Raw genomic sequence first — 25,602 nt, forward strand, 5'->3', positions numbered from 1 at the left:
TTAAATTAATATTTACCTTGATTTCAAAAGTGCATACTTGCTGAGTAACCATACTTTAAAAACATGGTGTGAAATTTGAAATCCACTTGGCAATCTATGCTTCAAGGCATTAAAAAACCAAACCCAAAACAACCAACAGAATTACAGAAATGAAATGCTTTTTTCAATGCTGGGTTTCTTCTTTGCCTTTAGAGTTCTACAGATGCTGGAAGTACATTTGCTTTGGAGCCAGGTGACCTCCTGATGGATTTCACAGAGGCCACACCTATGGTAAATAGTTTCAGTTTGCAACCAGGAAAATGTAAAAGTTTTCAATAATTTGTCTGCAGCTGAAATGAATGGGATACTATGCAGTGTGTTGGATAGTACACGGGATTAAAGTAAGTTTCCTTGATATTCAGTGATACTGAGCATCTCGGTCAAACCCGGCTCAGCATCTCTGAAAATCAGTCCACATCAACAAATATTACGGCTGATCTTCTGAATGCGATTTTTTTTGTTGTTGTTGGATGACCTCTTGTTTCTCTCTCCTGCCCGGGTGTCTTTGCACCTTGCTGGACTGGTTTCACGAGCTTCTTTGTCCCTTTAACGTAGATTCCTAATGTGATCATAGATTTGCTTTTGGGAGTTTTCTGAAAAGTCCCTTCTTCTCCCCACAAGTTTTGTTCAGACCTTACCCAATAGCCAATCCAAAGACGTGTACCCGCACTTTCATGTTTCATTAGCTGAGTGCTTTGCTTCACTTTAAGGCAAAATAATCTACAACATGTTGATTATTAACTTCTTTTCTTAGAGGTATGTGATTTGTATTTTTGCTTGAAAGCCAAGGAGAGATGCTGATCCCACTGAAGTCAAAATGCCTCTCGACTTCAGTGATCTCAGGCTTTCACCTCAGATTCCCAGCAGATCACTTGAAGGATCACAGTACGATCCTTAACTATCTCCAAGTCATTCTGCATTGCGAATAGCTCTAATGCCAGATAGCTCCTCTGCTGTCCAAAGCCATTTTTGCTGTCTTCGAGAAACCATATTTAAAGCATCTAAAAAGCATGACGGGGACAGCACTACATTTTTGGCATAAACATTTTTTGTCTTAAGGTACTTCTGTCCTGGGCGTTGCTTTCACCGCACGGTTAGGTCCTAGTTTACGGTGTCGGAGAGGTGCTGGGGGGGATGTGCCTTTTGCTTCAGAGACAGTATGGTACCCGTCTGTAAGTAACTTCTCGTGTCCCGTTACCGGTGGATGCAGGCTTCCCTTGCGAGTCCGAGGAAGCGAAGGCTTTTATCCCTCTCAGGCCCCTCGCGGCTTGCGAAAGGGCTGCGAATATTCAGCCGTGGCTTTTTGGCTTCAGAGGCGCGTTGAGGCGGGCACGAGGTGCGCTGTGCCTAGAGGCTTGCTGCTGTGGACGGGAGGACAGGTTGGATGCGGGGGACTGCGCGGGAGCTGGGGAGCGGCTGAGATTGTCACTGGTGTGCCGCAGCTTGGGAATGGACACCAGCCCTAGAAGGACAGGTTGTTTCTTTGCAAAGTCCTCGAGGGCGCTCGGTGGTCCCTGTATAACTTCAGGGTGTTCAATAAGCACGTTCTTTACCTTCCATCAGCGTGCTGCCAGCACCCGCCTCGTTCCCGCTGACAACCTTCTTCTCTTTGCCCTTCAACCTGGTCAGCTGAACAGTCTTTGTGCCCCGAGACTTTTATACTGCAGATGCTGAATGTCTGAACTGCAGCAAATTGAAATTTAAGGGGCCCTCCAGCTCCTTGAGCCCCTGGGTCTCCTTGGTGGGAGAACCGTTCCAGCGCTAGCAGCTGCAATGAGAGCACAGCGCTTGCTGCTCCTGCATCCACCGTGTGCGAGGGACCTGCTTTTGCACCTGAAAATACCATTGCAGACTGGGGAGCGTCTACGAAAATGAGGAGGTTTACCTGGAATCTCCTTGAAGTGCCAGGTGATGAAAACTATCCCGTTCCAAAAAGTGACAGGAAGAGATTGTATTTAAGCTGAACAACACACACAGCTCCCCCAGCCCGCCCTGTACGTTTCTGCGGGAAGGGAAAATGAAAAGGGAGCAAAGTAAAGAGAGAAAGAGGCGCAGCATTCTGCAGCCTCTGTTTGTAGTTTGGGTTGACAAGTTCAGGCAGACCGAAACCGAAACTACCTGAAAGGATGTTGCAGCAAGGTAGCTGTTGGTCTCTTCCCAGGTAACAACTGATAGGAGAAGACGAAACGGCCTCAAGCTGCGCCAGGGGAGGTTTAGATTGGATATTAGGAAAAATTTCTTCACTGAAAGGGATCTCAAGCATTGGAACAGGCTGCCCAGGGAAGCGGTTGAGTCACCATCCCTGGAGGTGTTTAAAAGACACGTAGACGTGATGCTTAGGGACATGGTTTAGTGGTGGACTTGGCAGTGCTAGGTTAACGGTTGGACTCAGTTCTACGATTCCATGCTTCTATATAGGTTAGATTGTCCCTCTCTGTATTAATAACGTGTTTGTGGCTAAACTGTAAGTAGCTATCCTTTGGAGTTTACTAATAGATTTCTTATTCTAAAAAACATTATACCATATCTTACTGTATTAATCTGAATTTTAAAAAACGAGTCATGGAGACTTTAGCAACGGACCTGCTCTACATAATATAGGTTTGGAGGTTTTTTTCCATTTAATAGAAGCCAGTATTACACACTTTTCCTTCTCCAGCTGTGGATACAGGCTTTTTTCCCCTAAATATTTTACCCAGTCATGCTTTCCCCTTTCCTACCCCACCATCTGCTGACATAATTTATCACGCTGTACGTTCATACACTAACCTTCCATGACTTTCTTGGTTTTAATATTTCGGAGAGCATGTACTGCACAGCATCAATCAACCCTTTTTGTTTTGTTTAATGTCTGCAAAGGTCAGCTTGTTCTCTACAGAGCAGTTACTGTTTACAGACTTTTCTCTGCAGTTTCACTGGCTACAGGCTGCTCTCAATCGAGGTTTGAATGAAAAGTTTACTCTTCAGGGGAAGAGGCTCCAAACAAAAGCGAGCTAAGGGGAAATGCGTAACTTTGAGCCAGTCTGATTATTTAATAATTCTGTTGTGCTAACATGTGCTGTCATTTGAGGGTGAGGATCACGTACAGCTGGGCGTCGTGTTGCTGTCAAGTTAGCAGTGGTGTGCCGGGTTTGCATGCGATGTCCCGGCCCTGATTTGGGGTATTTGCCTGAGGTGATAGGGCTGGAAGTTCAGGTTCCTACATAGTTAGGGGGGGCTCCTGCAGAGGGGCATTCAAACAACTGTCTTCTCTTTGTCGTCTGGACTAGAGAGACTAAGGCACCTAAATTGGACACCTAAAATCAATTATTTTTTTTTTATTTTGGTTATGATATATGCTGCCAAACTTCGCCAGTTCACTGGAGAGCTGTTAATTTGAAGCAGTTTCAGACATCCTCCCTTCTCTTCTATAACGTTACTGGTGGAGAGTGATTAATAGTCACTGACTCAGCTGCATGATCTTTGTTGTTTGGTGTCTAATCACTGATGCTTCTTGATGGCCTTGGGTTTTATCCATGTTTTGCTGCTGTTGCCTGTACAGTGGAAGCTTTAATACATGCTGAGAGTTACAGTTAGAAGTGGAGCTCACAAAACCAAATTAACTTATAAAAATGGAAGGATTAGTGGACGGATTGGATTAATAGAATTCATCCAGGCTGCCATGCAGGGATCAGAGCAGTCAAATTTGTCTACTCGGTCAGCCTGGAGGAGCTACTGTGATATATACAAGAACCAGCTGATGGTCACTTAGTCACCAATACTTAGACAGCCAGTAACAGCAGGGCAATTGTGAGGCAGACTGATTTCAGGAAATCATTTTGCAGGAAAAAGAATCTGCATTTACTAACGCAGATTGCCTAGAAGGCAAGGTATCCTTTTGTGCTCTGCACTCCTCAAACCACATGGTTTGTGCCCACTGGTATTCATTTTTCAAGTAAATCCTACAATTAATTGACTACAACGCATTACTCGCTGTCCTTAAAATCATTATAACATGTGCAGAAGAAAATCCCTTTCTTTTTATACCATTCCATTGTGACTTTGAGCACTGTACCTGGCTTGTATGTAAACAAGATTCAATCCCTCCTGCTTCTGTGTTTCAGAAAAGAACTGGATTTTTTAAAAAAAATACAGCATTATATGTGAAGAACTGTAGTATCACATTATGAGCATTCTTATTGTGGTTTATTAAAATTAATTTTATCAGTGTAGTAGGCTCTTTCTGCCACCAGTCTCTCTCTCCCCCTCCCCACATTTCTAGCTTTTATGGAACTGGAAATCAAAGCTTGAGCTTCAAGCTATTCCGTTCCAGCTTACAATCAGTATGATTTGTGACATGGCTATGAATGCAGAGCTTTCTTGTTTAATCACAGAAAGCTCAGTCCTAAGACCCTGAGAAGGTAACAGCTGCTGCGCCACGCTGACAAATACCTTCTCGACCAAGAGAGTTGGTTGTGCAAAGACGGTGTGCGCAAACTTCGGTTTGACCCAATGGAGTAGGATAAAAAGAAATAAGAATGAACAGTTTTATTTACAAAATGTAGCTATTCCTAAACCTGGACTAAAGTTTATAATGCAAGGTGGGTGAGCTAGGACTAAATCATGATCACATCTGAAGAGATAACAGAGAGCACCGATTTATAGCTGGCTATATACTTGCAAACTATAGGTGTTCTTAATTCATGCTATAGCAAGTGAATAAATTTCTAGAGCTTCACCTGCCATCTATTGGTGGAAAACGGGAAGTACAAAATTATTTGCCTTTTCAAGACTTGAGATGCAACATTTAAGGGGTATAAATTATTGGTATGATAGTTTAAAAATGAAAAAAAAAATGGTCTTCAGTGTAAAACTAGATATTTTTATTTAGGATTAGTTGGAAATACATATTTCTATTTCAGTAATAGCATTACTAGCGTATGCAATCCTACTCATTGAAAGCAATCTCACTGAGGCTGAAAGAGCACAGAATTTGATGCATTAGCATCTACCATTTTGGAAACAAAGTGAAGGTAACCAGGTCAAAAGCCAGTCATCTCAGGGTGAAGTTGTGAGAAGTATTAGTATCTCGATGGAGGTGACGAAACATCCTGACAAACTCTCAGTGGATAGTTATAGTGAGCAACGGGTAGTGAATAGAGGAGAATGAGTAAAGAATCTTTTAATTCCACTCCCCTTTAACGTTTGTTATATTGGTAAAGAAGAGTTGGTTGGATTTTAGTTGCTAAATTTTCATGACAATTTTGCAAGGTTGCAATAAGCCAAATAGCAGAGTAGGAAATGAGTTCAGTATTTCTTGCCTTCATTTCGAAGAACTTTTCACTTACGGTGCAAAGCAGTTTTTCAGTGGAAGACAGGCAAACATATCACACTCTAATACCTCCAAAACCAGTCCTTTTGGCATTGAATTCTAAACAAAAGTGGCTATAGTGGAATTACAGACTAATATTTGATAAGAGCATTAGATGGTATGTATCTACCATCTAACTGGCTGAATGTGTAGATCAAGTACATCTGCATGCCCCAGAGGTCTTTAAAACATCTCAGTCAGAGACAAATTTGTAAGTACTTTATTTATGGTGAACTACACACCGAAGATAAAATAGGTCTTCTCAAAAAAACTTATGAAGGCTGTGTGATATATTTCAGAATTAGCAGCTTTCTACTTTTACATTTTCATAGCAAAAAAAAAAAAAATTCTTAGTACAAGATGAATTGGAAGCAATAACTATGACCTGGATTGAAAGGAGAATGTTCAAAAATGCTATTTTCCAAGCCAGCTTCTCAATTAACAGTATTTGCACATTCAAGCTTACATGCAATGACCAATTATGAGCAAAAGAAGAATTATTTGCACAAAGAAGCAGTTTGCCTGTTATACGTACAGATTAGAACCAAAAGCAGTAAGCAACATACCAAATGTACATTTATTCCCCGTTTCAAGTTCACGCCCTTTAACTCTGTATTAAACTTAGAAAAAGCAAAGAGCAGCAATTGCTAAAGCAAAGAACTTTAATACAAAAACCTCGTAGCAACAGGAAATCTAGTTGCGTATGGACTCAAGGAACACTCTAAATTTACTGATATCGCAAAGGACCATTTTTTCTGCTGCAAGAAAAGGGCATCAGCTAGATAAGAACACAATTCGAAGGGCTGCACTGTAATGCCCAGTCAAACTGAGTATGAGGCATTTGGCTGGGGGTTTGCAGAAAGCGCTCAGCGCTGCATGCGGTGCAAGGCTTCTGGGAGCACACGGTCTCAATCAAGCAAATGCAAATCACCTGAGCATCATTTAGGTTATATGAAGCATGCTAATAACTAGAGAGGGGACTTAGCACATTTAAAAACGATCGTGGCACTTGGGCAACCAGAATAATGGGTGAGTACATTTTGGATTGGACTTTCACACTCCCCGATAGCTGCTTCTTATAGTCTGCACACATAAAGCGTTATAAATAGGACTTGCAACTAATATGTAGCTCTGCGTGTTCAAGCACAGGGCTTTATCGGTGGATGCCAATCTCATCAGCAGTCTGTTGAATTACTAATATGCAAGATAACTGAGTGTCAGGCTCGGCGACTGCCTCTTGGATCTTAGTTTAACATTCACTAAAAAATGTAAAACTCTGACTGCTGCTCAGCTCTTTGAGGATTTGCTCCCATTCATCTGTTACAGAAGGACACACAAGAGCCAGTGAAGAAACAAAATGAGACCATGCTAAAAGATGAACTGGAAACATCTAGGTTTACTTTTTATTTTGCCTTAAGGGATTTAAGTTCCTTGGCTCAATGAATGTTTTTTCCCCCATTATCTGTATGCTGAGCAGAACAACTCGGTGCGCTCGGTAAATGTATGACAAATGATTTAACACTTCCCTATTTCTTTAACTAATTGAAAGTGAATTTTGCAAGAAATAAAAAGATCCACAAGGTGAAACCCATTGCTGACTTTGCACCAGTGGACACCGTGATAAATTGGATGCGATGTGTACATGAGCAAGAAAAGGTACCAAAAAGAGGGGAAGGTGTTAAGTGGAAAAAAATGCAGGCGTGTGATGCTGCACTGTGCCTACTTTGTATCTTCTAATTCACTGTTTTTAAATAATGAATGGCCCACTGGCTAACTTTTTATAAAACTTGAGATAAAGGTAAAGGTGGAATGTCAGAAGGTAGTTTGGATCAAGAGGGCATAAGCTTTTCCCTAGAGAGGTGATAAATTCTGCCACATACAATTATTTGTAGTCACCTCTGTACATTTTAAGATGCTGTCTTAACCATCCTCTGGCATTCCATGTGCCTGCCCCATGCCTGTAGAAATTATAAAATAAGCAAACGCCTATCCATAAATCTGGTTTCTGCCAGATGGTGCAGGCAGAGCTGGTCCTGGAACTTAAAACCTTGCCTGGACTCCATAGCAGGCCTGCCACGTGGTGGGAGCTCATTTGAGAAGACATTTACACCAAAAGACTGGTGGGTCTTCTACCACCCGTGTGCCTGCAGGGAGATAGAGCCAGGAAAACAGCTTAGAGAACCGCTAGTGCTCTGTAACTAAAGTCTGTGGGATGTTTGCTGTGCCTATAGGGTGCGTGGTTTGATGGCCACTTACAGACTTGCCTATGAAGCTGGAGGACGGAGGTTGTGGTGTCAGAGCTGTACGCGTAGGTCTTTCTGTAGATGGGTGCTGGATGGTTTCATCTGTCCCAGCCCTGTGGTTTCACAAACGGTTCTCCTGAGGACTGTGGGAGTGATAAAGTGCATTTGCAAGCAGCGTAGTTTCTGGAGTATTACTCCAAATGGGACTATTGTGGCTGTTGAAGGTTCATCAATTTACGAGAAGGAGTCTAGGATGTGCTTGACTGCAATAACAGTGACTTGGGGCCAACTAACAGGCAAGATCCTAGGGAGACTGCTCCCTGACAGCGCAGAGCATCTGAAACTGCCAAACACCATAGACGGGGCAGTGCAAGACTGTCTGGGTGCTTCTCTTTTTGTGTAATTAGTGCAATAACCATTTTTAGTCCAAAGATTTTCTAAGTGCCTCTGAAGCGATATAGCTTGCCACCACTTCAGCAGTGGTTAGGAAAGTCAGGAAACCTGAGGATCATAAACATTATTGTAGCTTAAAAAAAAGAGGACAAGAAGAAGAAGAAAATGGTACCTGCAATCCCTTTCTTCTGCCTCCTATCAAAAACATGATCATTCCATGACAGCAGTGGCTTTCTCTTTTGCTTGAAATCAACATCAGAGTAAGTGAAGGGGATCAAGTAAATGCAAGCAAACAGATTTCAAACTGGCTGACATCTACCTCCTGCCGCAAGCTGAGAAGGCAAATCTTTAGCAAATCTTTTAGAACCTGCATATTGTTGTAAATCAGGTCTGATATATTCAGTCATACTTTTGCTCAATTTTGGTTTTCAATTTCAGATTATTGCTTTACTTTGCAAGTGAATGTCTTTAGCAGCAGTTAAGCAGGTGTAACGTCTGCCTGAGAAGAATAAAAGTGAACAATAGATAGACAGGGCTTTTCAGACTTAGAGCGTCAACTTTTGGATGTACTGGCTGAGTCTCCTTTTCTACTCTACAGTAATCCGTGTAATAGAAAAATGTTCAGCTTCTGTGCAAGTGCCTACTTGAAACTAGGTATATCTTCTTATGTTTTCTCTGAATGAGACAAGTATAGTCATGAAGTCTCAAAGTCTTTTGATAAAGGCATATTAATCACCTTTCCTTTGGCCTGAGAAGTACATAATTCCCTTTGTCTCAGCAGCTGTGAAGTTCATAATCTCTCTTCCTCACTTTGATTAGTGACAATTGCATTTAGACTCCAGTGAGTAACTATTGTGTGTTTTGTTTTCTTTCCAACCCACTAATGAATTGATATATGTGTAATTCTAATTCACATTTTTCCAGTGTGATAGCAAGTGTGATGCTAACTGCTTGGCTGTTCAGTGGAATTTCAATTGAATGCCTCCAAGCTCCAACAGAAAATGGAAACATCTGCTTTCCGAGCTGTTTTTTGACTGGCTGGGTGACTCAGTTTGTAAAACCAGCAAAAAGAGCAAGTAAACTTTCCTTTTATTTGCCACTCAGTTGAATAATCAGAACTGATAGGAAATCTTCTTTTTTCTTCTTCTTCTTTGATTAAAGTAAAATCTGGTGGTCTATATTTTCTTTGAAAAGCCTGCATTTTGGAAAACATCCTGAACCAAATGCCAGAGCGCAGTAAGAAGGGTAGAGAGAAGGATCAGGCCAGTTTGAAGTGTTTTCATTTTAGCAGTTGCGAAGCGTTTCAGTTTCAAGTAATGTTTGTTAATTAATTTCAATGAACTCATGTTTCCAACCAAAATGTCGTTTCTAAATTAGGCACTAAAAATTCCTCTGACAAAATGCTGAGTGAAACCATTTTAAAATGGGGGGGGGGGGGGGGGAGTTAAGTATAGAGAAAATTGAATCAGCACCGTTTCTTTTGTAACACATTCAGTTTGAATAAATAGGCATTTTCTGATGAGAATTCCTCAGCAGTTCCAGTAGCAGTCTCTTCTGGTGAACAACAAGCGGCACCTAAGTGACCAGAGATTTTCTCTCATGGCCTATATCTACTGATTCGTCCTCTGCTTTTTACTGTTATTCACAACAGTGGGAAAATCCCCTACCAAGGCATAATATCTATTTAATTCGTTGTAGTCTGTCTACTACCAAGCAAAACCAAAACAGAGACCCAGTCATTGGCTTGTGAGATTTACATCAGGACAGATCTTCTGCTTTGACTTTGTACAACTCAGAGAAGTGGCAGCAGTAGAAATAACCAGTAAGTTGAACCGATAACTTGAAGTTCGCATAAATCTCAGCACGTCTGCGGTAATTCCGCAGTTTCTGTGCCTTGTCCCAAATATTGTAGATCATAGAGGAAAATTGTAATTTAATTGTGGAAGGAAGGAAACAGGAGTTCTTCATTCCAGCTAATCAACTATCACGGTAACTGGATTGAAAACCACTGAACTCAGTAGAAAGGGTCCTCTTCTGTTCCTTACCCCTTGTATCACCCTCTGAAAAACAAAATGCTAAACTGTTGTGGGCTGAGGAAGAAAATTTCTACAGAGGTAGATGTGCTGTACATCCAATTTAAACCTGCTGAATAGAAAACAGTTCTTGCATACTCCTTAGAGTTTTTCCTTGGAACTTGGCCGCAAAACCAATGCTATGGAAGAACTGCGGATTTATGGCTTGTTTTCTGGCACGGCATTCATCTCACGTTCAGCAACCTAAGACCAAAGCCCCCCACCCTCTAGGAGGAACAGCCAGGGAGGTCAGGAAAGCGAACCTCTACAAAACTCTTTTAGCAAATTAATGTCGTTTCTTGTTCCTCTGCCAAAAAGTTGGCTAGAGTCTCGCAAGTGCTCTGACGCTGCGGAACGTCGCCTGGCCGCTTCTGGCGAAGCGCCAGATATTAGCAGGATGGATTTTGATGAAGGAGCTGCCCGTGCCATCCGGCACGCACACCAAGCCACGTGCACGTGCTCTGCTGAGAATCCTGTTGGCAGTGTTGGAGACGGGAAATGGTGTGCCAAGCACAGTGGGCTTCTGACCACCCGAATTTGCGCACAATTCGGCACTCATCTCGCGCTGCATCCGAGTTGAGCAAACTGTCAAAATCAATAACCGTGAAGCTCAAGTGCTCACGTCCAGATAGAGTTCCATGTGTTTGCATCAGTGGCTGAGCTGCCCAGACTTCAGACAAAGCTCGTTCTCTTCAGAATGCCTGCGGTCAGCAGAGCCCATGTTTGCTTGTGCACAGAGGGAGCGCTCAAAAAGCAGCGGGCACAGATTACAAAAAAAACCCCAAACCAAAACCCCAAAACCAACAACAAATCAGAATGACACCCGCCCAAGAAAACAGAGTATCCTGGATCTTAGCCTTCATCTATCCCAGGGCTCCTGGGGAGAAATTAAAAGTAATCGCTGTAAGCCCCCTCATTGTTCCCCAGTTACGAAGTTGGCAGGACCAGTTTCTGCTCCTCTTAGATTTTAGAAAGACTTCAGGGTTTTTCTGAGTCAAATGAGTTAACTCTAATCTTCCCAGGGACCGTAACATCAGCAGAGGTTGCCAGACGACAGTGTGTTTTGGCCTCTTCCATCACCACACGGTGCTGGGAAGGGGCCTTGGAGGCAGCGGTGCTGGAAATAACGCCTTGCAGGAAATCCCCAGCTCCCAGTTTGGCTTCCCAGTGAGCTCCTGCTGGGATGGGCAGGAAGTCACTGACTGGGGACCAGGATCTATCTGCCTGTGACATTTTATTCGCAGTGTGTTTCTTCCCCTGAAGAAATGCCACAAGCAGACCTCCAGGGAGAAGACTGTCATTGTTTGGCCTCTCTCCCATTTCCCTTTTCTTTTCCCGTTCACTGCAGCATTATAATCTTCTTCAGTCGCTTTCACAGAGATGTCTTTAATAATGGATCCCCTGGACCCTTTGCCCAATAAACAAATTATGGGGAAGCAGAGCTCTGCTCAAATGATAGAGCAGCCTTCTGGCATTGAAACTGCTGTCATTCCTGCGCCAAGCGGAGGAGTTTTGTACTTTTCCTCTCCGTCCAAAGGAGACATTTCTGCTGTAATTAAGGAATGGCGAGAGTGAGCTATGTGCTAATAGCCCTAATCGATTGGGATTATCCCTTGGCTGGGACTAATCTCTTTAGCTATGGAACATGCCTGAGTACAGTGTCTCAGACTGGGAGACTGGCTCTTAAGGTAGCATCCCAATTTGTTCTTGAAAAGATGGAAATAAGCTGAGAAAAGGAACAATACGTTTACTTTGATACTGGATTGGTTTAATGAGGGACTCAACAGACACAGAGGCATTTGATGTGTTTCATGGCGCTGAATTGGCAAAGTATTACAATGCAGGTGTTTGAATCTGTACATGTATATGCCTAATGAGCTGTTGTGTTTGAGCAGAACAAGATTTTACTTGCAGTCAGGACAGAATCTTTGTGTTTTTTCAATGCTTGGTGGCTGGCAATATGAACGATTCCATAGCCAAAGACCTGAGGTTATGAATAAATAGGTTTTTATATGTAACATTTATCACAAAAGATTTACTAGATATGGGATTGGATTTGTTCATGCACAAATCTTAAACCAAGCAAAACATTGTTCCTTATAGACTTTCAGCTTCTACTTGAGTTGGTCTTATTGACAGAATCAAATAGTTTTGTATCCACTAGATTTAAAGCAGTGCTCTGTTTCCACGATGCGTGTTGGAAAAGGTGGCATATTATGATGGGAGAGGATTATTGTTATGAAGAAGTTTAGCTCAGAACAGACTTTTAGAGTAGTGAGACCGGCAAACTGGAGCACAGCGCAGCAGTCAGCACTCCTATGTGTATTTGAGGAGATCCTAATCCATGAAGGGTCACCAAAATTTGTAGGCATATGCATAGATGAAGGCTGCAGTAGTCACTGGGACTAGTCACGTGCTGAAGTTGAAAATACGCTCAAGTGTCCTTCTGGATAGATATATAAGTAGTGCACCAGTTTGTAATTTTAACATTTTTTCTGCAGCTCCACTGACTTCAATCTACCTGTACCATTCCTTTCCTTTAGAATAACGAACTGTATAAACGCCTGGGGATTTTGGCAGAGCTCAGTAGCCCAGAAAAATAGGACAGAAAATTAATGCAAAGTATTTCTTACTACCCTGACATTCAAGGAGACCGTGATTGGTTGAGTTTCTGGACACTTAAGGACTTTCAGCCAGGTTTTGCTCTTGCAGAAGTAGAGACTGATTACAGTAGAAAGACAAACTATTTGTTTGTGTTGGACAAGGGTCAGGCAGTGCACTGTTTGCATCAGTCTATCATAACTTTTCAGTGGAGGAATGTGATACTGATGCTTTTGAAAAAGTGCATGTATGTTACGTGGTTATTAGTCAGCTTTCATTGAAATGTCCCTGGCTTTGAAGTCTCCGTGTTAATAAGGCATGGTGAACCAACAGTTATTGGATGATGAGCTGTCAGTGTCTGTGCTTAGAAATAATCAGGTGTGGCTAGTGGTGAGTCTCCATCTGGTACAAAATGCATGTACAGTCTGCTTGCTGGCAGTGAAATTGGGAATTCTATGGCTTACCTGGGGCACTCTCAACTAGCAGGAATCACAATACTCACTTCCTCCTCTTGGTGTTATTCATCTTTAGTGACTTTCTCCTATGACAACAGCCTCCACCTGCAGAAGATGCCGCTTGACTTTGTTGGCTGTGCACGCGATCTAGGCACCTGGCACTGGATCATCATTGATTTCATTGGTAAAGACCAAGGGGCAAAAAAGTAACTTTGCATTAGCTGTCCTAGCAATGCAACTGACTTACTCTGCAGCAACGTTGGAGAGCAGCCGTATCCAGCGAGTATACCTACTGCTTCTTGTTTGCTTCCTTTCCGTGTTTTAAACAAGGACCAAGAAAACGCTGCAATCTTTAGTCTGCATTTTAGCCAACGCATCAGGACTGGGACATCATTTTGCCTTGCTACGTTTTCCTCAGGGGATGCTGACTAGGCTGATAACACATGCTGAGGTTATGTTTTGCTTAAGCTTGCTCGCCTTCGCAGCGTCAGCAAAAGAGTACTGAAAATCCTGAAGACTGTGAGAGCATGGACACTGTCTTGCTTTGGTCACATCTGAAGTGTTCTTATTCTGTATTCTTTTGAAGAATGTCTTCTCAAAAACAGTCTCAAGGCAAAGCTACATTGTAAAAATGATCCAGGACATGCATTCCCTTCTGATGTGCTGGAGAGATGCTGGGCTCACTTAATAACATTACTGCCATCGTTCCCCATCCCCTCCGAATATCTCTGAAATCACTTTGCTAGCAACCCATGATTACAATCCTTAGAGTGAAGATCAACAGAGTACTCCATCTTTAAAGGCAGCATCAGAGGAATACTAGCACCAACACGATTTGCAGGGCTGCCCTTGTAAATTAGTACAAAAGTTGGCATGAATATTCAGGATTTTACCCGGGGCATCTTAACTACTGTGTTTTAGGTAGACCTGCTTGTAAATAGTGTATAGCTTACACTGTAGCCACAAACTACTATGCATTAATTATCTGCAAAATGCTATAGCTGCAGCAAAGCCAAGCTTCAGCAGAGACTGAACCTCGTACGTCACTCCCATGAACTCCCTTGAGCATCCATTTGGGAACCAGAATTCACTGGAGGACAGCCAAGGAGCCACGCAGCCACCTCGTGACAACGCCTCTGTGGTAGGAAGGGTTGCACAAAGTCACTCTAAGTCGGAGGAAAATATCTGATGGAGAGGAAGGTGCCATCCCTGTTGTACAAGCACCCAGTGAGACATCAAGAACGTGACGTATGCCGCCGGAGCACGTTCCATGACACGTGCGCTCAGCCTGCAGCAAGGTCCAGAGAAGGGCTGGCGTATGTCCGTGAGCAGAGGAATGGCAAGTTCACCATTTGAGGGGACCCCAAGAGAACTTGGCTTAGCAAGGATACCATGGAATGGACGTGAATTTCAAGGTGGAGCTTTCTCAGTTTACCAAAAGGAATTAAGTGGTACCTGTGGGGAGGGGGACTCCGTACTGCAGTCCTGTGGAAACTCGCACCAAGCAGATAAGTCAGATGAGTCAAACAGTTGGATTTAGCTACGGTGGTTCTTGGGTGTCAATGAACGTTGTTCGAAGCGTTTCTTTGAACTCCGGTCTCCGCCTGTTATTTGCAAGATGACCAAGGGAGACCCAAGGACCAGGTGGAGCTAGGAGGGAGATCTCGCGGTGTTATCTCCCCAGAGGGAGCGACAGTGGGCAGGGACATTCTGAACACACACTGTCTCCCTGGCTTAGCGACTTGCACAGAAGGCCATTCTCTTCAGAAACTTCACATTGGGTGCCCCAGGGTGTTTTCAATAGTACATTTCTGCAAAACTGCCCCTCTTTAATACGTATGAATGAAATCTGTCTGCTGACACTGACACCTGGGTATCATTTCAACAAGTGGAAAAAATTCTGCATCCCATGGAACGAAGGTGGCCTGTGAGGCAATGCGCGTAGGATTCGCACCATGTGGTTCATCAAGGCATTTAGTTTACAAAGCCTTTTCCAAGACTGACTAGCCAATGGTATTGCCGATTTACGTCTCCATCCTGTTACAAGTTTATTGGACTGCACTGGTTTGGTCTGATTTTTGCCCCGTACATCCAGGCAGTGATTACACCTGCCTACCTATCGTGCTGGTTTTGCTGCCACATGCAAAGGGAGAGAACTGGGGTTGACATTACCTGAGTGATCGATCATTGGAGCCAGGAACTACTCCCACTTTGGTTTTACATTTTCCGCCTTATTATTCTTTTCAGCCACTGAAATGGTATGACAGCAGACAAGGAGCTTTACTGAACAATTGCAAAGTCCAGGATCATATCACTGGTTTTGGAAACCAGGTCTAATGGTTAACTGGTGTTTTTAAAGTCACATCACACGTCAGGACTGGGAAATGCTACGGCAATGTAGTTCTGCAATGCTGGGAAATGCTTCTGCTATGTAATCCAGAAGTTTCGGCTGCTGATCTTTTCTAATTTTATGAGTAGAAACAAACCTCTGTGCTGTATGGATGTGATGGTATTCAACTTATAGCATGTATTTTGAAATAAAGCACCACAGAATATTCCTCTGGCTATATGTGTACACTGAGGGCCGTGTTTCTGACACCACTTCGGGTGTTAGCAGCTCTGCTGCTGCTGTGATGCACAGGAACCTAGCGAAGTGTTTGGCCTGAAGTTTTTCTTCCATCTGGCCAGTATACAAAGTGACAGTGCAAACCCACTGAGATCACACGTTTTCTCCATCATGTTTTAAAGGCCTCCAGCCAAGGTGCAGGGGGTGGGAGGGAAGGGAAGTGCCAACAGCAGAAAATCTTACCGGACCTTTGTAGAAGGAAAGTAAGTTGTGGCAGGGCAGTGAATATACTGACTGTCCCCAATGTAAGAGAACATATCGAAATTAAGCCCACTTCTCCCAAAAGTGGTACTTTTTTGTCACAGCAAGGGCATTTGTAATTTTCCCTTCCGATAGAAATACCAAAAATAGCTAATTTTATATCAATTAACTTGATAAAAGTACTCTTTCTTTGTCTCCCTCCACTTCCATTTGCTTTTATGAGAAAGTTACGGGTTTTTTCTCCTAACCCATCTAAAAGGTGTTTCAGGAGAGTACAATTGTTTTTACCGAGATTTTAAATTCTATCCAGAAGAGCTCTTTGCACAAATGCAAAGAAAAGGGGAAGGTTCTTGTCCTGTTGTCCCTTTTCTTCCTTCACTCTCCTTCATTTTTCCTTGCAGTATAAATATCAAGGAAAATTAGTGCTGTTAATTCTTTCTGAGTGTGGCAAAGATACCTCCAAAATATGTCACCCCAATGGACAGCTAATAATGCAACAAGAATCTTTGAGTACTAGCAGAAAATTGGCCACAGAGGAATAAAAATCGACTCATTTTCCCACAAAATCAATGTGACTGTTATATTGACTGGTTTTCAGATCTTTCTCCTTAAAGATTACTTGACCACTGGACCTGTCCTGGGACTGTGCCGATCCTTTTTGTATTATTCTTTTCTTTTTTTCTTTCTTTTTGTTAAGAGTCAACTGTTCTTTTAAGCTTAGTAAATACTCAACTTGCCAAGCTAAATATTCCGGACGAGGAAATACTTGTCGAAAGTAGTTCTGCTATGGTAATGCACCCTGACCTTTCAAGCAAGGGGCATTTGAGGTTGTGAAACAAGCCCTCAGCGTGTGAGATGCCGCTGGAACGCAGAACACCTTCACTCCCCTTTCATGCCGTGCCCCTGTGACGTGACGGTTACTTATGGGACCTGCCTTAAAGGTTGTTTTATGGTCGTGACTGGGGCTGCAAGACTGTTTCCACTGCTGCAGAGAGCAGGTGTGCTTGAAATCAAGTTTTATACTTAAGAGTCTGTCTGTGCTGTTATCGAAAGTACAGCTCCGACCTCTCGTTGCTCGTGATATTTCTCTAGCCCCTGTGACACCCGTTAGTCCCTTTCGCTCCCATGGAAGAGCCTGAGCGTGCCAGAACGTGCTCATCGGAGCAGGTCTGCAATGTGGACACGGCTGCTGCTCCAGCTGCCACCGCGGGAATTTTTGTGCTCAGCTGTAAACTTTAAAGCTGTTATTTCTCGTTTTGTCTTATACCAAAGTAGACAGAATACCTCAGCAGCTTGGCTATAGGCAATCCACGCGCTAGCAGCTACTGTGTTTTGCTAGTCTGAGCAGCTTCAATGCAGCTTCGCGAGACTGTCCTGCACACAGGGCCGCCCACCTCCTCTTTCCTCTTCCCAATTTCCCCTGGTGTTTGCAATCCCAGGTGAAGCCTGGAAGCTGCTGAAGGTCTCCAGAGGCTGGAGGAACGGCAGGTTTGCGGTAGGTGCTGGAGATGGCTCTGCTCTTCTTCCTTTCTCGGTCCCCAGGTGGCATCTTTCAACAGATGCTGCCGCAGCAGAGAGAGGAAAGCAGCCAGGAAAAGTTTAGAGTCTGCTTCTGCCACGTGAGTCAGGAGACGTTTAAAGGTATGGTGTGTCTTCCTCCGAGGACAGGGAGAGAGGCTATATACCGTGTGGGCACTGTATAACATTTAGGTCTTCGCCTCTTGTTGTGGTCAGAGAGTTGTTTTGCTTTTTGAGCTACTTTGAGAGTTTTGACTCCATGCAATAAACTCGACCCCAAGACAAGGGTTAGGAGGAGACTCACACATGACGCTGCTTTCCTTGTGTGGTGGGGTGGGAATTACAGGGTTTTCTTCCTCTTCCCAGGTGCTGGCAACCGCTGCTGTTATCAGCACACTGCTGGCCATGGTGGACATGCAGGACAGTCAGGCCAAAGTATATTCTTGGGCGAAAAGACTTTTCAAATTTCCAAATTCAGTTTCACATAAACCAGTTGCTTCACTGATGCTTTCCACGCTACTCTCTCCCCATCCTGCGTATCCTCAGTCTGAAAAGTGTTCTCGAATATAGAGAATTTTTCTGCTGTCGCATGGATGAGGAGGACATTGTACCTACTTCGTACTCAAAGGAGCCAAGCCATCAATAGATAAGAACCTCTTGCCAGCGCTGAGGAGACAACAACAGCGTTGTCTCTCTGTTTTGCCTGTGGGAGCTGGCAGCAGCACTCTTATCAAGGCCCGGGCCAAACCGATAAACTCCGTTGTGCCATTTGAGTAACAGTGGTCTCTTCTCAGATGGAAAAAAGTTGAGAGGAAGACAGTAAATCCTAAAGGCTGAGCAAGGGTGGTTTCTGTTTGTCACTCTTAAATTGAACGCAAGTATGTTTTTTTCCCCTCTGTTCCTTAATTTCTGTTTTCAGTTTCTTTAAAGTGCCGGAAATTGGTGGGTTTAGAACCTAGAGAGCCTTTCGTTTATCGAGATTGTCTTATTCCCAAGATTAAATAAGCACAGCTCCCCGAGAGAGGAACTCGCGCTGATAACTAAGCCAGGGTAACCATTTTTTGCCGTGTTTTGATACGTAGGCTGGCCTTAGGCACATCCACAGATGGCAGGACTGATTTTGCAAGAGAGTATTCTGCATGGCTGTGTGCCGCAGTGTGTAATCAGGGCTGACTCCTCTTGCGGGCCTCTGGTCCCAAATCCCAGTGGGCTCTTGAATAGCGCTCTGCGTCATTTTTCTTTTCTGTATTCAGTCACCGTGCTTCGTTTCCTTAATGAGACCAACCTGCAAAATTAGAGAGATTTTGGCTGTAGAATATCAAACTCACGCTGCCTATGAGCAACCAGCTTCCCATCCCTGTTTGCCTTTGGCTCAAATATTGTGTTCGTAATGGAGTGCGCTTGTATTTTGTACTGCAACGTCATGTTGTAAACCCTTTATAACCTGAGAATGACAACCTGGGCTCGTGGGTATTTGCTGTGTCTCAAAAGAGTGAGACATGCTACAGCTGTCCATGTTTTGCGTTGACAGACTTGGCTCTGGGTATGAAACTTGCAAGGAGCTGTTGCTTCAATCCAATGAGTAGGTTCAATCGGCATTGTAGCGTACATACACTTTGCTAACAGACGTGAATATAGGACTATAAAAGGAGTGTGAAATTTTCTTTAATATGTTTGAATAGAAAATAGTGATTTAAAAGAATTTCTCCCTCACACAGTTGTTTGTTCATTTGCGCCTGCGTAATTGACTTATAAACACCTTTATTCTGTTAAAAAAGGTATTTACATGTTTAACTGTATCTTTGCTATCCATACTCTTTGTGTGTAAGAAGCCTGACAGTTAATGGCCAGATTAATTCCACGTGTTTGCAGAAGTGGGCCCACAGATGGCTGTTAATTTCCCTTGGCATCCTTATAGCCAGTATGCTTCTGTTATTTTATTTACAAAATAAACACTATACACTTACTTAATTATATTTGACGTCATAATTTCAGGTTTTGCTTTGGCCTACGGGCTCAAGGCCCTCAGGGTAGCTTTCCTCATTATTAAACAACAGTTATATATGTGTAGTTAGTGAGTTATGCTTGAAGACATTCATAACAAACAAATGCACAGCAGTTTCTATAATAAAGTGAAAAACGCACCTTTACAGTGAAAAATGTGGCTTTCCAAACGGAAAGCATGAAGTGCAGTTCAAAACTGATACCTTTATTTGCTATTTTGTCATCTCTTTGAATGAATGAATAACGTCTGCATTCTAAAGAGGAAAATCACGAGAAACAGCATTCACAATGCAGTGGGACAGAGATTGTTGCTGCTTCTAATATTTCTTTAATTTCAGTTAATGGTTGAAGTGATTTTAAGGGCAGAAGCGACTTCCAGCAGGGCCTGGTCACACCGGTGACCATACGCCCATGGACCAAGCCCTGGGAGCTCTCAGGCTTCTCGGCACATGGACGTGTTGGTCTCTCACCTCTGCGGGCGGTTTTCCAAAAAAACCTCCTAAGGTCACCCGTTATCCACAGCCCTCCTCTCAACACAGGGCCTCGTAGCTGCCCGAAACAAACAGTTGTCCCCAGTGCTTTTTTCATATACGGTTTTCTTTCAATCCCGCTTGACGCGATCGTTTGTCTGTCTTTGGCAGCAACTGTGGAACTGAAACTTTGGAAATCTAAAATGTGGAAAGCACAAGTTCTTTAGCCAAAGTTCCTGCTCTGCAGAATTTGCTCCTGCACTTCATATTACACATTTTAAAATGTAGTGCTGGCTGAAGGCAGCAGATAATAATCCAATGGCTGTTGACAGAATTGGGAGATATATTGTATGCAATCAGCTCTGTATTTGCACAACAGATTTAATTACATGCTAAAATTAATTTATCGAGTTTTCATATTTATGCTTTGACTATTCATCATCAGATTTCTGTATGCATTTTTGGAGGGGTCTTTTTTGGTCTGGTCCAAGCACTGCTGAACTGCTCTAATTTGTTGGATATGTCACTGTAGTTGCAATGCTTTGCTGCTTTTTTTTTCTTTTGCATTTTTATGCTCTGAAAGTAACATCTTTTTCTTTATCTTTTTTAAAGATAAAGACATTCCCTGCTGATACATCTAATCCTTTTTTCGATCCTTTTACAACAGTACCACAGTTTTCTGTAAGTAGAACGTGCAACTAAAAAACTGTGTATTTAACACAATTCCAGCTGATTTTTTTAACAGTGTCAGAAACTTATGCGCTAAGCAGTCCTCAAAAAAAAAAAAAAATTCCAAGTAGAAATTAGAGTGCAAATCAGTTAAATATTTCCATTATACAAATAATTAACTTGCCTGCATTCAGACATTGCCGCTTACTAGACACAGGACTAAGAGTTAAAGGTCAAGGCTCACCGCTAATGCGGTTGGTCCCAGAATGTTGTTCAGTTCAGGACTGTAGAGGACAGTTGTGAAGCTCCATAGCCTCTTTCCAAGGAGCAATAAGGGAATGGGAAGACTTAGTCCTCTGTCTAGCGATTGCATGGCCTCCTGCCCGAAACCGCCTGCTGTGCCATCACAAAGAGGGGCCTGATTTTCATTGAATTTGCATCTGAATTTTAAAAAAGAATTATAGTTAGTGTGTTGATGACTACAATGGTATCCTTGTATAAACTCCCATGTTTACTTAATAACTTGAATCAAGTATTGAACTCAGTTCTTGTTAAACTTTCACAGAAGTTGGGATTTGGGGTTTTTGGTAAGGTAAACTACATACAAACAGGAAACAATTATTTGATAATTTAAAAAATAAGTCCAATCTAGGTCCTACTTTAAGGGTAGAGGCGTTACGCAGTAAGTATGACAAAATGATCTACTTTATAAGAAACACTCTCTGATTACAATTATAAACCACAGTAACTGACTTACAGTTTTTAAATTACATTTGCAAAACAAAGCATTTCAGACTTTAACCTTAACTTTTACTGATAGCAGCAATCTATATCTGGCATATAATCAGAGATAAGTAACTTCAATCACTGTTGGGCCATGTGCAGTAACTGTCTGCATTTAATGATTTAAAGAAAGAGGCTTTTCTTTCACGATAAACCTGATCATGGGATTTGACCTAAATGTTGTTTTTCTCCAAATAGGTGTTTTAAAGCCAGAGTTAGTTAGGGTCCCTAAGCTACGTCAGTGCCACCGTTTAGCTCTAATTAAAGGTATCAAAAGATACACGGGAATATGTCGCAGCAACTTTTCACTAGGTCAGCCAAGTCCAGATAGTACAGTTGTGGTAAAAGCTAAACCAAAGTTACAGTGTTTGTGTCTTTCCTAGTACTACTTTACCTAAGCAAAAAAGATACACCCAGAATAGCTTTCCCACTAATTAGTAATGATTGTCAGGAAATTATTTTTCTGCCTATGACATTTATGATGAAAGCAAAATTTAGGAGGGGTATATAAAATATTTTTTCATCATTGGGGGACTAGAACTTTAAAATATAAAAAGAAGCTACCTTGATATACTTACCCACAGAAATTTCCATCTTGCAGGAAATGGCTGTTTCTTGGCAAATTCCAATGTTGAGATTTTTGTTATGCTCTGTCGGGAGAGAAGCAGCAGAGTAAAATTCAAACTAATCTTTCTGAAATTCCCTCTTCTCCCCATAAAGTCCCGTTTCCCTGGGCAGAGTGGAGGGCAGAATCCAGATCACAAACATTTAAAACACCGTTACAATAAAAATCTAATGGTGTGCGATCCATCATATGATTCCACGCATTCCTTTTAGAGAGTTATGTACGAACATCTGTGGTAAACGAGCAGCTACCTAGAGGACTGCATAAAGAAGGGAAAACGATTAGGAAGGTTAATTAGACTTTGGTCCTGTGTTTCACGGTCCTCCATCCCAGCCCAAAGAGATGTGCTTCTCCCCAGCAGCGTTTCAGTTCATCCTGATGCACGGGCTCTGCCGGGGGCTTGAAGATAGCTGCCCTGCAGGTGGGAGCTGTAAAGGAAGGGTCTAAATCAGTGCTAGGACTTACTTACAGGTAGATCTAACTCTGAACGTTCTCCAGTCACACACAGTCCCAGATGGTAACATTTGTTAATCTTTTTCCTTGTTTGTTTGGGTTTTTTTTCTTTTTCTTTTCCTTGCTTTCCTTGCTTCCCCTTCACTTTTTTTTTTTTTTTTTTTGCTTGGAACAAAACATTGAAATGTTATTGAGGGGGAAAAGGTATGAACAGTGACATTTGGAAGGCTTTACCTTTTGTGTAGGGCTTCTAATTTGGTGGTGTATATGCAGCTGTGTTGATTTTATCAGAGGAAAAATTAGAGAACTTGGCTGCCTGGAATATTTAAAAATAAGCTTCATGCCAGGAACCCCTCTGAATTTCAGAGATTTCCATAGAGAAATGGCAGGCTTGATGACCATATTCTCAGGCTGGTATGAGTCACATAGATTTAAACTAATGAAATTATATCTGTTTAGAGCAGTTAAATATTTGATTCAAACATACTGTGCAAGCAGATATATATAAAAAGATGCTTTGGATATATACTGTAAAACCATTATCCAGAGCAAATACTCTTTAGCACTCGGGGCAAATCTTCAGCAAGTGTAATTTCTCATCGCTCTGCTGATTTCAGTAAGGCTGGGAGAATTTACCTCAGCCTCACAGAGTGGTGCCTCCTTCTCATGCCATAAAGTAAGATCTGGCAGTTCTCAGAAGACAGGGATCCTGTATGAGGAACACCAAATTTGATACCCCTGCAGCTTGTAAGGCTGAGTTTTAAAAGTTGAATGAGAGAGATGTTTGGACAGGTTGTGTTAGCCAGTATTTACACACATAATTGGCCAGGGTTGGAGGGAGAGTTTCTTTAGTTGGTTTTACATTTTCCATTTTACTAATTTTGTGGAATTAATGGAATTCCTTTTGCTTCAGAGGTTGTTTTGGAGCATATCAGTCGGGTTGAGCTGAAACGTCGGCAGAGACGTTAAAAAATGACAATAAGCAAGCAAACCTAACACAGCCATTCTTTCCTGGGCTCAAATAATTGTCCCGCTGATTAAACTGATTTGTGTTTAGCATTGATCCTGTGTGGCTTGCAGAATTTGAGAAATAATTAAGACAAAGAAAAAAAAAAAGTTGCTGTTCAAATAGCTGCTCCTTTATGATGGTGACTTTTCTTCCTCCCTGCCTTAAAGTCTGAACCAAGTTCAGAAGAAAAAGTTGGCAAGAAAGAAATGCAGCCGATACCAGTAGGAGCATATCCTAATGGTCCTGACGCGCTGACAAACTGCAGTTGCTCTGTGCTTTTCCCAGGTCAGGGTCATCCGCGCACCACAGGCACTACCCACTGTGGTTTGGCATGAGAAATAGTCCGTGCCGAAAAGCAAGACGGTGGTGTTTTATTTTTAGGGATCCCCCCCCCCCTCCAGCTGTATAGGCTGGCACAGTCTCTGTTGTAATACTGCAGCGCTGATATGCCTCACCTGAAAGGCAGGAGATAGTTGCTTGCTGTTTGTCCTAAAGCAGCCCTTCCAATATTGCCTGTCAGTAGATACTGCAAGAATATTTCTCCTGAGGCACGTTCCAGTTAGCGAATTTGGGAAAGGGATGGACACTTTGAAACCCGGACTCCTACAAGCCCGGACTCCTGGCTATTGCAAAACACAGATCAGTCAGAGGACCCACCAGCAAATTGTATAGGATTTCTGAAGAATAGTCCAGAAATCTCCTGCGGTCAGCATTCTCCAAACTGATGATGTCTTTTATCCGAATGCTGCCAGTCCCGTACGTGGAGTTTCATCTCACGTAGCGCATGTTGCCATCTAGAAGAGCCATCGAAAGAGGTGGCCGTTCAGCATCCACGGAGGCTGCACTGAGCAGCTTTAGCTACAGCCCCCCGTTTTTCTCATTATTAGTTGTTATTACTGAGTGTTTGGCAATGAATTGGATGGTGAAATGTAGCAAGAGCAGTAGAAGCTAATCTACGCTTTTTTTCTTTCCGTGTCTGTATACTTTTTTTTTTTTTTTTTGTAGGCAGAATTTACAGACAGCAAATTACAATGCTGTGCGGCGCAGTCATCTCCTAAGATAACGCTGGTAACTCCATCGCCCGTACTGAGATCTTTGGCAGAGACTATACCAACTCCAACGGTCCAGACAATATATACGTCGCATAAACCGATTTCGCTGGCAGACAGGTACCGTGCAGTTCTTTCACAGAAATACTATGATGCTCTCTGCATTAAAGGTATCAGCTTGATTTCTCATTTTCTATCATAATTACCATAAAGTGACGTTTCCCCTGATAGCAAAAGATTTCCTGTTGCTGCTTGACACCTACTTCAGAATAGGTGGGTTATGTAAAGAAATATCTATAACACATATCTGCTCTGAGGAAAAAAACCTGCCTTAATTAACTGCTGCGGCCGGCAGCGTACCATTTCTGTGGCCAATGGCCTGGAGAGAAAGGGTTATGAAGATATTCCTCAGGCAAGTCATTTTGTCTGAACCACAAATGTTTTCTTTTAATAATTACTGTTGCAATTTGTTTTTTGAAATTAAATGTCCCTGGGGGAAAGCTAAGGTTGAGACATGCCCGCTCTTCTGAATGAAAAATGGGCACTGGTTTTCTTTCTTTTACCTCTTTTTTTTTTTTTTTTTTTTTTTTTTTTTTTCTTTTAGTAATGTCAAGCTACAGTTTCTTAGAGAAACAACAAGCCATCCCATGTTTCCACAGGCAGCCTGCTTTCAGTTTTCTGTTGTTCCATCCTACCTGTTTTGCATGCTGGCTTCTTATTCTAGAATTTAAGCAAAGCTGAATTTCCCAAGCCGATAATTTACTGAATACAAATGTAGGACTGGATATATTCAATACTTCTGGAGTGCAAAAAGGTCCTAGGCTTATGTTGAAGAGAAAAGTATTTCTTTGGCATGATAATAGATGAGCCTTTTTTACTTTTGGATTCACAGTCAATTCCCGTTTTCATTTGTTAGCTGTTTTTTGCAGATGTTAGTTTAATTACACCTGCACGCTTGTTCAACGTTGCCAACTCATCCAAAAATTTATCGTTCCAGTGAAAATGTAATTCTGAAGCTGTAGTGCTGAACTCAGCTTCTGTA

The 25,602-nt window shown here is 42.4% G+C and overlaps 1 protein-coding gene across 2 annotated transcripts in view; it reads left to right on the forward strand.

The window, feature by feature from the left end:
* EPB41L4B (erythrocyte membrane protein band 4.1 like 4B) overlaps positions 1-25,602 on the forward strand; it is a 177,952-nt gene that overhangs the window by 146,784 nt on the left and 5,566 nt on the right. Inside the window, exons 22-24 of one of the 2 annotated variants that reach the window (XM_030011373.2) lie at positions 193-270; positions 20,585-20,653; positions 24,517-24,680. In XM_030011373.2, the coding sequence (XP_029867233.1) occupies positions 193-270; positions 20,585-20,653; positions 24,517-24,680 (311 nt within the window). The remainder of the gene's footprint in view (positions 1-192; positions 271-20,584; positions 20,654-24,516; positions 24,681-25,602) is intronic. The other variant, XM_030011375.2, reaches the window with a different exon arrangement.

Source organism: Aquila chrysaetos, chromosome 4 (assembly GCF_900496995.4).
Source record: "Aquila chrysaetos chrysaetos chromosome 4, bAquChr1.4, whole genome shotgun sequence".
Lineage (NCBI taxonomy): Eukaryota > Metazoa > Chordata > Aves > Accipitriformes > Accipitridae > Aquila > Aquila chrysaetos.